The 12,856-nt window shown below is 41.5% G+C and overlaps 1 protein-coding gene across 2 annotated transcripts in view; it reads right to left on the bottom strand.

Annotated features, from left to right (window-relative positions):
* The window catches only part of TTC39B (tetratricopeptide repeat domain 39B), a 128,249-nt gene that overhangs the window by 90,605 nt on the left and 24,788 nt on the right, over positions 1-12,856 (bottom strand). The window contains exon 2 of one of the 2 annotated variants that reach the window (XM_060102110.1): positions 2,460-2,494. The exons of the other annotated variant lie outside the window; for it this stretch is intronic. Within the exon in view, the coding sequence (XP_059958093.1) occupies positions 2,460-2,494 (35 nt within the window). The remainder of the gene's footprint in view (positions 1-2,459; positions 2,495-12,856) is intronic. 2 annotated transcript variants of the gene reach the window in all.

The following is a 12,856-nucleotide window of genomic DNA, read 5'->3' as shown; positions in this document are numbered from 1 at the left end:
TGCTCAAGTTCACCTGTCAAGTCCAAGGGCTTGACTCACCAGAAAGGTACATCTTGTTGTGTGCACCTAAACTAGGTAAAACCACACTGCTGTGCTTTGGAGTTCTATGACTGTATGTCATATTTACTTTCTTCTTTCCCTGCCATTTTTTGCTACTATCAACAAACTGGCTTCTAAAACCACCTCCTCGGGAAGGGGAAGCTGGGACGAAGTGAGAGAGTAGCATTGACATATATACTCTACCAAATGTAAAATGGATGGCTAGTGGGAAGTTGCTGCATAGCACAGGGAGATCAGCTCAGTGCTTTGTGACTACCTAGAGGGATGGGATAGGGAGGGTGGGAGGGAGGCTCAAGAGGGAGGGGATATGGGGGTATATGTATACGTATAGCTAATTCATTTTGTTGTACAGCAGAAACTAACACAACATTGTAAAGCAATTATACTCCAATAAAGATATAAAAAATTTAAAAATAAAAATAAATAAATAAAACCACCCTCTCACCATACCTCTTAGAACTCTGGCAAAAGTATGCCAAAAAGCATAAGTGTACTTACATTCATTGTAAATAGACTCTGGATGGAATCCTCTACTACAAGTAAAGGGCAAGATTTTTAGAGCATGAGCTCTAATACCTACTTTGGCTACCCTTTCCGGCTTTGGGCTCTATTTCAAAGAGGTAAGGTTCTCAATTAGGTAAAGTATTACTATTATGTGTTGCTACAACTAAGGTGAGAGAAGCAAGTACCAGGGACATTTTGGCAACATTGAAAAGGAAACACAAAACTGTTTAAGAAACAGTCTTAGGTGTCACAAGAAATAATGCACATCAGAAAACTAAAAGAACTAAACTAAACTAAGAACTAAAGTAAAAGGTTTTAGTTCTTAAAATCCTAATCACAATTAAGTTTTTTTATTCACATACATATTCAATGACATAAACACTAAAACTTTAGGACAATATAAAAATTTGCAACTCTAACATAAAAATAGCAATTAAGGGAAAGTATCTGTAGCAAATAGGACAAAATATGAAGGTGTATATATATTTTAAAGTTCATAAGTATGTAAAAGAAACATTGAGAAAAAAGTTAAATAGGCAAAAGAAGACTAGAATTCATACAAAAGGAAATGCAATGGACTAAACAATGATTATAAGAAAAAAAATTTGGGGGTGGTGTGCACCACATGGCTTGTAGGATCTCAGTTCCCTGACTAGGGAATGAACCCAGGCCATGTCAATGAAAGCCTAGAATCCTAACCACCAGGCCACTAGGGAACTCCCAGAAAAAAATTTTAAGATAAAACAATTAGGTATCATTTAAGCAGCAAAATGGTTTCAAATAATACCTAGGGATGATAATGCTACATTTTAAACCACTTCACTTCTACGCAGTTCACAGCCGTGCAAACTGGTGAAACCCTTTTGAAAGTGCTGGGGACTGAATAGCGTTCTCCCAAATTTCACATGTTGAAGCCCTGATCCCCAGTGTGATGGTATTTGGAGATGAGGACTTCGAGAGATAATCAGGTTTAGATCAGGTCCTGAGAGGGGGGCCCTCATGACTAATGCCCTTATAGGAGAAGACCCCAGAAAGCTTGTTCTCTCGCTCTCTCTCCCTCTGCCATGTGAAGACACAACAAGAAGATGACCATCTGTAAATCAGGAAGAGAGCTCTGACCAGAACCTAACCACACTGGCACCCTGATCTCCGACTTCCAGGCTCCAGAACTGTGAGAAAATAAATCTCTGTTGTTTAAGCCACCCAGTCTATGGTATTTTATTATGGCAGCCTGAGCTAACTAACACAGAAAGGCAACTTGAGAAATATCGCATTAAGAATAAAAATATTCATCCCTTTTAATCCAATAATTCTACATGGGTGAAGTTAACCTTTTGGAGATATTCAAAAATATGATAAAGCTATACACATTAAAATGTTCACTACTTAGTTTTAAGTTTTTAAACCAGTGAAAAACTAAATGTCTAACAAAGGAGAAATGAATAAGTAAATTGCGATGTTCCATTTGATCTAATATGATGTCATTTAAAATCATTACAAAAATTATGTAGGCTTATAGGAAATGCTTATAATAAAACTAAGTGCAAACCAAAAGCAAAAATCTACAATATGAGGCTAACCATGTAAATAAATATGGGCAAGATGTAAAAGGGTTAGCTATAAATAAATAAAATTTAATTTGTTGGAAAACATTTTTTCTTTCATTTTAGTTTAATTAAGGTTACAAGAAATAAGACTCAAAAATATATTTGATAGTAACTTTAGACACATCCTTTCTTAAGCTTAATCACATCCTAACTGTTAAATTATGGAGAAGTGAATTTTTCCAACAATAGCCACTACACTCAAAAAAATGAAAATGAAATATTTACATTTCTTATAAGAAAACCATCAATTTTTCTCTACTACATACATTTTATTATGTTACTACTTACATAGAGAGGGTTTCCAAGGCATCTTCAAAGATGTCCTGGGGGGGGAACAAAAAACACAATGAGTTTCTCAAGAATCAAGAAATTTAAATAGAAAAGAGAGAGAGAGAGAGAGTGTGTGTGTGTGTGTGTGTGTGTGTGTGTACTCCCCGTGTGTGTGTATTCCCCATGTGTGTGTGTACTCCCCGTGTGTGTACTCCCTGCGTGTGTGTGTGTACTCCCCATGTGTGTACTCCCCGCGTGTGTACTCCCCGTGTGTGTGTGTACTCCCCGTGTGTGTACTCCCTGCGTGTGTGTGTGTGTGTGTGTGTGCACGTGCACCCCTCGAGGCCGAGTGGGGACAGTTTGGGTGGGCTGCAGTAGAACCATTCCACTTAACTCTTACTAATGGAATTCCTTTCAGAGAAACCAACACATGAATTTAAGTGAGGTTTAATTTAGGGTTGGTTTTGTCACTAATAAGACGAGTAAGCTACTCAGCCAGCAATCAGACTGGGCGAATCTGAAGAGAATGTGACTCCTTCAGTGGGGTCTTCACTCCTCAGTCTCATCCAACCCAGAAGCAGAATAAAACAAAGAACAGGACCTGCCCGATTCAGTCGTCTCTTTCTCCATGGCTGGCCACGTTAGCACGTCTGGGCCATCGTGTCACGTCTAACTCCACTACCCGCCCAGCAAGTCTCCCTGTCACCAGCCTTTATCTGTAGCATACAGGGCAGCCCTTTCCTTCATGCCACTGGCCTGTTCAAAATCTGCAACAGGAGAAAAACCCAAACACACACACATACACACATAACACACACACACTCACATCTGCTTACAAATCCACACATGCACCCCACTCTCATACACACTAGCTCATACACTCACAAGCTCACCCCTAAACTCACAGTCATACACACACACAAACACACATACACTCACTCACTCACAAACTCACACTCACACATGAAGCTCCCTCACAGCTGTAAATCAAATCCAAGCTCCTCATCCAGGTATTTGGGACCCACCATAACCTAGTCAAACCTTCAAGGTCTCCTTCTCTCACATCCCTACCACCTTCTCCACAGCCAAGCACAAGGACCTCACTGGTCTCCCTACTCCCAAGCTTGACATCTGCCATTCAGCTCTTCACGCAGCAGCCTCAGTTATTCTTTCCTTTCCCTTCTTTTAATAAGCTCATACCATTCCACTGCTTTAGACCTCTTTAAAAGCTTTCCATTGCACTTAGAATAAACCCAAATTCCTTCCCATGATCTACAAAGCCCTAAATGACCCTGCCAGCCTCTGTCCACCTCTCCACCCGCCAGACTCACTCCACTTCAGCCAAAGGTCTGTCTTTCTGGTCCAGGCACAAGCCAAATTCATCCCACACCTCTCTGCATTGTTTCTCTTTCCTAGAATGTTCTTCACTCAACTCTTCCTATGACTGACTCATTCTCATCCTTCCGTTTGCAGTTCAGAAAGCCACCTCCTCAAAGAGACCACCTCTGATAACCCTAATTAAAATTACTAAGAATAGCAGCTTACTTATAGTTTCCCATCATCTGATTTCTTTCATTCATAATACTTATCATAGTCTCTAATCACCTTATTTGTTTCCTTGGTTACAATCTATCTCCATTAGGGCAGGTTCTCATTTATCATGTTTACAGAGAAACCGCCGGGTCTTGGCACGCTGTTGCTCAACGGCTACATGTTGCATAATGAATGAATGAACTGAGCCTGGACCATCAAGGCACTGATCACATCACCTCATTTACAGATAGGACACAGAAATGAGGAAGGAGGGTTACAGAGCTTTTCCCTCATGTGACCATTAATATTGAACAATGTATACAACATACTGATTCTGCATTTAGGCAGGAAAGGAAAAAAAATGTGTAAATATAAAAAAGAAGAAACAACATTATAAGTAGTGGCAGAAGTGAGTTTAGAATGTGGGATCCCTGACCTATTGATCTATATTAATACCATACTCTGTGAGGGAGGCACAGTCAAGGGCAATTCTTTCTTACCCTTCACTCTCCAGAAATTAGTGATTGGAACAATATCAGAAGACTTTGTCATTTTGAATCACAGCTCAGTGTCCCACATGCCAGCACACAGGTTTATTATGTGAGGGGTTGTGGAGAAGGGGAGAGACGAGTACTCTCCAGGAATACAGATCTGGTAATGATGACCTGTTACTTGTGCCAGACACCAGCTCATGGTCCCTCTGCCATCCGTTAACCCCACCTGGGCCTACCTGTACCGGGAAGGGGGAATGCAGAGAGCATGCTCCTCGGAGCTTCTGTGCATCCAACCCCTTCCTCACAAACCTCAACCCAGAGCAGGGCTCACAGCAGACGCTGAGATACTGAGTGGGCTTCAGAAAGGAGAACTCGGGAAGCCAGTTTTCCTTTTCTTTTCTTTTTTTTTTTTTTTTTTTTTTGCCCTACGTGGGCCTCTCACTGTTGTGGCTTCTCCCGTTGCGGAGCACAGGCTCCGGACGCGCAGGCTCAGCGGCCATGGGTCACGGGCCCAGCCGCTCCGAGGCATGTGGGATCTTCCCAGACCGGGGCACGAACCCGTGTCCCCTGCATCGGCAGGCAGACTCTCAACCACTGCGCCACCAGAGAAGCCCACCAGTTTTCCTTTTAAAAGGAGACAAGGATAATATTTACACTTAAACAAGTAATACCCCCATCCCCACCTCAAAACAAGAAACACTAAGTTATATCCAGTAAGAAATCATCTTCACTTGAGGAACATCTCTCCATTTTGTCATATGCAGAGGGTTCTCTAAACAAAGCATTCTGTACAACGTGGTAACCAGAGTTAACAATACTACATTATATATTTGAAAGTAGTTAAGAGAGTAGATCTTCAAAGTTCTCATCACACACACAAAAAAATTATAACTATGTGAGGTGATGGATGTGTTAACTAACCTTATTATGGTAATCATTTCACAATATACGCATGTATCAAATCGTCAAGTTACATACCTGAAACTCACACAATGTTATTGGTTAACTACATCTCAATAAAGCTGCTGGAAATTTTTATTTAAAAAAGAATGTTAGGGCTTCCCTGGTGGAGCAGTGGTTGAGAGTCCGCCTGCCGATGCAAGGGACGCAGGTTCGTGCCCTGGTCTGAGAGGATCCCACGTGCCGCGAAGCGGCTGGGCCCGTGAGCCATGGCCGCTGAGCCTGCATGTCCGGAGCCTGTGCTCCGCAACGGGAGAGGCCACAACAGTGAGAGGCCCGTGTAACGCAAAAAAAAAAAAAAAGAATGTTAAAATCTATTTTTTTCCATTTAGATGAATAATAAAAATTTAAGAGAATGCCTCTATTAGTAATGGGAAAAATCCACCAGAGTTCTAGGATATTATTCTAATAAACTAGAGATGAGAAAGAGAGAGGAAGGAAGGAAGGGAGGGAGGGAGGGAGGGAGAGAAAGAGAAAAGGAGGGAGGGAGGGAGGGAGAGGGGGAGAGAGAAAGGAAGGAAGAAAGGAAGGAAGGGAGGAAGGGAGGAAGGGTATTGACTTAAAAAAATGCACAATGTAAGAGTGGCAAGTTAAGTTTGATTTGGGGCAACATGAAGACTGCAGCCCAGGAGACAGCATTTCAGATAACTGAGAAACTGCTCCAAGGAGGCGAGGGGAGGAGCCATGATATATAGGAGTTTTGCAACAACAGGCAGGTAGTCTGGAATGGCAAAAGATTATTGTTAATTAAAGAAAACCAGATATCTCAAATTAAGGAATTTAGCGCTTTCGTATGTATGGGAAGATGCATATCTTCCTGTATTTTTACACCCTGAGTTTCCTCAGGGCTCACCACAGGGAGTGGCTTCAGTCTGATGGCTGCTAGATGGCAGGTATTCTTTTCAGCCCTGAGTTTCCTCAGGGCTCACCGGCTCACACTGGAGGGCTGCAATCGTTGATGACTGTGACATCCTTTGTTTATTGATAAGGCAGGAAATACTCCATTTATAAATATTCCATTCCATTATAAATATTCCACTTATCAAGGGGAAGAAAACTTTGTCTCTGAAGGTCAGACAAAGGGTGAACTTTTTTCACTTAAGAAAAAGGAAAGGTAAAGAGAAGAACTAAGATTTAACGAGCGCCTATCATGTGCCAGGCACTTTACAAAAGCTCCTCCCAATTTGCAGCAAGCAAATCCAGTCGCAGGTAACTACCTGCCCAATATTACACAGCTGACAAGTGAAGGAAGTGAGATTCACCCTCAGATTTCTTTAATGCCAAAGTATTTTTTTCAATGTTAATAAAAAATATCCAAAACCTAGAGCTAAGGCAGTTGGGCAGGAGTGGAGAGTGGGTGGGTGAGGAGGGGGCGGCATATCTCTGCAGGTCATACTGCATGTTGTTGCACAAATCTTCCCAAGGATTCCTGAATTCTCTAGGAGAACTTCCTTGTGTTTGAGACTTTGCTATTTACTATGAGATGAGAAACCAGATACTGTGAGATGACATGTTAGCTTGCAGATTTCGGAATGGAGAGAAAACCTCAGTGATTAGTTTTATAGCCCTGTAGGCCACTATCCAGTTTTACCTGTAGCCTAGCAATCTAAATCTAACACTGTTTTTGTTTTAAGCCTATAAATACCCAGTTCCACAAATACCCGGAGAATCAGTTTACCACTTTACTGTTTTCCTCGTTGATAGGCTAAATAAAATTTCTACACATTCACTTTATATCTTTATGAAAGTCATATTTCTAATTTTTGGAAATTATACTTTTAAAACATCTTTATTGGAGTTTAATTGCTTTACAATGTTGTGTTGGTTTCTTCTGTATAACAAAGTGAATCAGCTATACATATACATACATCCCAATATCCCCTCCCTCTTGTGTCTCCCTCTCACTCTCCCTATCCCACGCCTCTAGCTGGTCACAAAGCACCAAGCTGATCTCCCTCTGCTATGCAGCAGCTTCCCACTAGCTATCTATTTTACATTTGGTAGTGTATATATGTCCATGCCACTCTCTCACTTTATCCAGCTTACCCTTCCCCCTTCTCGTGTCCTCAAGTCCATTCTTTACGTCTGAGTCTTTATTCCTGTCCTGCCCTAGGTTCATCAGAACCATTTTTTTTTTTTAGATTCCACATATATGTGTTAGCAGATGGTATTTGTTTTTCTCCTTCTTACTTGGTATGACAGATTCTAGGTCCATCCACCTCACTACAAATAACTGTTTCGTTTCCTTTTTATGGCTGAATAATATTCCATTGTATATATGTGCCACATCTTCTTTATCTGTTCATCTGTCAATGGACACTTAGGTTGCCTCCATGTCCTGGCTATTGTAAATAGTGCTGCAATGAACACTGTGGTACATGACTCTGTGAATTATGGTTTTCTCAGCGTACATGCCCAGTAGTGGGATTGCTGGGTGGTATGGTAGTTCTAGTTTTAGTTTTTTAAAGAACCTCCATATTGTTCTCCATAGTGGCTGTATCAATTTACATTCCCACCAAGAGTGCAAGAGGGTTCCCTTTTCTCCACACCCTCTCCACCATTTACTGTTTGTAGATTTTTTCATGATGGCCATTCTGACCGATGTGAGGTGATACCTCATTGCAGTTTTGATTTGCATTTCTCTAATGATTAGTGATGTTGAGCATCCTTTCATGTGTTTGTTGTCAATCTGTATATCTTCTTTAGAGAAATGTCTATTTAGGTCTTCTGCCCATTTTTGGATTGGATTATTTGTTTTTTTGATATTAAGCTGCATGAGCTGCTTGTATATTTCAGAGATTAATCCTTTGTCAGTTACATCATTTGCAAATATTTTCTCCCATTCTGAAGGTTGTCTTTTTCTCTTCTTTATGGTTTCTTTGCTGTGCAAAAGCTTTTAAGTTTCATTAAGTCCCATTTGTTTATTTCTGTTTTTATTTCCATTTCTCTAGGAGGTGGGTCAAAAAAGACCTTGCTGTGATTTATATCAAAGAGTGTTCTTCCTATGCTTTCCTCTAAGAATTTTTATACTGTCTGGCTTTACATTTAGGCTTTAATCCATTTTGAGTTTATTTTTGTGTATGGTGTTAGGAAGTGTTCTAATTTCACTCTTTTACATGTAGCTGTTCAGTTTTCCCAGCACCACTTATTGAAGAGGCTGTCTATTCCCATTGTATATTCTTGCCTCCTTTATCAAAGATAAGGTGACCATATGTACATGGGTTTATCTCTGGGCTTTCTATCCTGTTCCATTGATCTATATTTCTGTTTTTGTGCCAGCACCATATTGTCTTGATTACTGAAGCTTTGTAGCATAGTCTGAAGTCAGGGAGCCTGAATCCTCCAGCTCCGTTTTTCTTTCTTAAGATTGCTTTGGCTATTCGGGGTCTTTTGTGTTTTCATACAAACTGTGAAATTTTTTGTTCCAGTTCTGTGAAAAATGCCATTGGTAGTTTGATAGGGATTGCATTGAATCTGTGCATTGCTTTGGGTAGTATAGTCTATTCACAATGTTGATTCTTCCAATCCAAGAACATGGTATATCTCTCCATCTGTTTGTATCATCTTTAATTTCTTTCATCAGTGTCTTATAGTTTTCTGCATACAGGTCTTTTGTCTCCCTAGGTAGGTTTATTCCTAGGTATTTTATTCATTTTGTTGCACTGGTAAATGGGAGTGTTTCCTTAATTTCTCTCTCAGATTTTTCATCATTAGTGTATAGGAAATGCAAGAGATTCCTGTGCATTAATTTTGTATCCTGATACTTTACCAAATTCATGGATTAGCTCTAGCATTTTTCTGGTAGCATCTTTAGGATTCTCTATATATAGTATCATGTCATACCTCCCACACCATATACCAGTCTCTCTAAGTCCCAACCCCCAGCTCAAATTCTATCCCTTTCCTGCTGCTGCTTTGGGGAGAACATTTCCTCTGTGGATTCCTATCAGCACCACTAGGTTTGGTACCTGATGTACAGGGAACTGCTAGTCAACAGTCTCCCACCCAGCATTAAATATCCCCACATACATTCCTCACAGAGCATAACAAGATTTTTCTACCTCTGGTCTCTTTGCTTCCCCAAACTCACCATCAACTTCCCAAAGCTTCATCACTGCTAGTTTTCACTTCCCCAGTGATTACCACAGCTGGTTTCCCTTAAACCTCCCAGTACTGTGTAGGCATACCACATGAACTCCAGTTGAAACACATATAGTCAGAGAAGCATCCAGAGTCCTTCCGGTTTAAGGAAAGTAACACAGGAAAGCTCATGCTGCTGACAAAGAAGATGTGTTCAAAGGAAAGCCTCAGTGTTTAGTTCTGTCCTTGAAGGCTGCTGCATTGGCCCCCCAACTCCCATGCCGAGGCCAACCTTGAGGAGCTATTATGCTTGGGCATAAGTGTAATAAATATTTATTTGCGCCACACCTGGCTCCTAAGCATACATTGCCTCAAACGGTACCTGGCTTTCTCAAGAGCCTATCTTGACTCCTGGCTGCAGTCAAGGGCCATCTGACTCCTTTTGAATCCACTTTATAACCTAACACAGTACTCTGCACTTCAAAGACTCTTAGCAGATGACTGTTGGCTGACTGGCTGACTGAGAACCCTTGCCTTGAGATAGGAGGTCCTTACCTTGACAGTTTCATTTTGCAATTCAGCAAATGGGCTAACCCTGTTAGGTGAGAGATTCCTGGGTGGGGCGGCGGGGGACACCTTCCAGATGCAAGCTAGCACTCCAGGGCTTGCTCCCTGCTAGGTGGGGAGCCTGAAACCTACCCCCTGCCCCCAGAGGGATGGAGGATCCTGGACACACAGAAACAGACACAGAAGTGAGGAAAGGGAATAGGGGTGCTGCATCAACTGCTAAGGCTTTCCTAAACAATTTTCATCTTAATTTGTTAACTTTGTAACATTCTGAGTAGCAAAAATGCATGCAAGTGCCTTTAAGTGACAGCAGGTTCTTAATAAATGTTTATTTCTTTAAGAATCTTAAATAATGGAGATACTAATGATGAAGATGTTTATATTATTTTTATCCCTAAGGGGGAGAGGCAAAGAATAAAGACAACAAATATGCAATTAACAGCAATAATTTAAGTACTCTGTATTAATTTCCAAAGAGACCAAATAGATTTACAAACTTTTCAGGCCTCCCCATCTGAATTTTAATTCACTTTGTGGTGTGAAAAGAAATATTTATGTGGCAAAGATTACTCCAAGAAGGAAGGGGGAGTAGGAAGGAACGTGATAAAAATTAAAATGAGATACTGCAAATCCAAAAAGTCGAATCACTTCTCTATGACCTCTTCCTTTCTCCCCTTACCTCCTTATTCTCCTCCTCCTCATCTTCCTCCTCTGCCTCTTCCTCTATTTCTCCCTCTCTCCTATGGATGACTTGAATGGGTCTGAGAGCGGAAGTCCCCATGTTCTCATTTAACTGTTGTTCTCTAGGGAGGGATGACAAGGTCTGAGGGGGCTCTGTCGGCTTTTACGCAACATTCCATTTGATGAGTAAGGAAGCTGTGTGTTTGGTACCGTGGACTCAAAGAACCCCAGAGCTGCTGAGAAGTCTGACAACTCTGACAGATTCCACGCCTGGCTCTGGGGCACATCTGGACTATTCCCAGGGGGATGAGACATGAAGAGGGTGCCCCAGCCTCGTGCAGGACTAAGGCAGGGATTAAGAGCCATGGGTATTGTGGCCCTAGGAACTGCAAACACTCCTCTGCATGGTATTCTCCCCTGGTCAACCAATGTGTCCAAAATGGAAAACAAGACTGACACCAGTTGTTACACTTTACCATTATCTTAGTGACACACCAGGAGTCTTCCTCAAATAGTGGCTATAAATCTTTTCACACATAAAAGGAAAAAGCACATTGCTAGTTAAAGGAATCATATGGGAAATGCATAAACTTAAGTGACATCATTTCCTACTATAACTTCAATAAAGTGCTGAGTTCTCCAAATCAGGATTAATTAATTTAAAATATACCTTTATTATATAGCCATGAAGTGACCCTTAGAGCAAAATTGGGGCAAACAACTTTTTTTTTTTTTTTTAAGGGTACTTTAATTTATTTATTTATTTATTTATTTTTGACTGTGTTAGGTCTTCGTTTTTGTGCAAGGGCTTTCTCTAGTTGTGGCAAGCGGGGGTCACTCTTCATCGCGGTGCGCGGGCCTCTCATATCGCGGCCTCTCTTGTTGCGGAGCACAGGCTCCAGACGCGCAGGCTCAGTAGTTTTGGCTCACGGGCCTAGTTGCTCCACGGCATGTGAGATCCTCCCAGACCAGGGCTCGAACCCACGTCCCCTGCATTAGCAGGCAGATTCTCAACCACTGCGCCACCAGGGAAGCCCCCAACTTTTTAATATATGCACCCTGAGCTCATGTGTCAAGGAGAATTTTTCATCTGTTCACATCTGCTATCCATGGCCTTTAAACTTTCTAGTTGCATTTTACAGCCTGCATTTTTTAAAAGTTCATATTGTAGGAGGGAACAGCAGTGCCCTGAGGCTCTCTGGAGCCAAATGTAAACCTCGGCTTCAGTATCCCCATTACTGCATCTAAAGGGTACAGACACCACTTATACCTCCCCTTGAAGGATTAACATCAAAACTTAACTGACCCACAGAGCTCCTAATGAAAGAGAAGGAAAGCGACGAGGGCCCATACACTAGAGACCCCTCACACCCCTCGTCCCCACCGGGCCCTTGCAGTGAACAAAATGTGACCTTTCCAAAGTTATGAACAGAATTCTCAAAAGTAGCAGACAAAAAAGAAAAAACATGACACAGAGTTCATCTTCCAAATCTGCCCAGAAGGTTTATAAAATCTAATTTTTTGGATATGCTTACAAAAAAACTGGAAGTTTTCTAACATTATTCAAAAATAGTTTTTAAATTTCAGATAATGCAAATAGTAAAAATCAGCTGCCAGGGGCTTCCCTGGTGGCGCAGTGGTTGAGAGTCCGCCTGCCGATGAAGGGGACACGGGTTCGTGCCCCGGTCTGGGAAGAATCCCACATGCCGCGGAGCGGCTGGGCCCGTGAGTCATGGCTGCTGAGCCTGCGCGTCCGGAGCCTGTGCTCCGCAACGGGAGAGGCCACAACAATGAGAGGCCCGCGTACCACAAAAAAAAAAAAAAAAAAAATCAGCTGCCAGAAGAAAAAAATGTGTGCCTGAGAAATTTTTATTTTAAACATTCATCACTTGAGATTGAAAATGATTTCACACATTCTCCAAGTACAGTATTAACATAGTTCTCTAGGTTCTCTCATGCCAGAGAAGTACTCCAATATTACCCCATAAGTCCTGTCTTTTTTTTTCAAAGCTTCATATTTACCAAAACTCGCAGGTCTGATAGTGAAAATAGGAGATATACAGTAGTAGTCACTCCATTAGGAAGGATTACATTGAACAC

This window comes from Mesoplodon densirostris, chromosome 6, assembly GCF_025265405.1.
Source record: "Mesoplodon densirostris isolate mMesDen1 chromosome 6, mMesDen1 primary haplotype, whole genome shotgun sequence".
In the NCBI taxonomy this organism is placed as follows: domain Eukaryota; kingdom Metazoa; phylum Chordata; class Mammalia; order Artiodactyla; family Ziphiidae; genus Mesoplodon; species Mesoplodon densirostris.
This window is presented reverse-complemented; position numbering and strand designations above follow the sequence as displayed.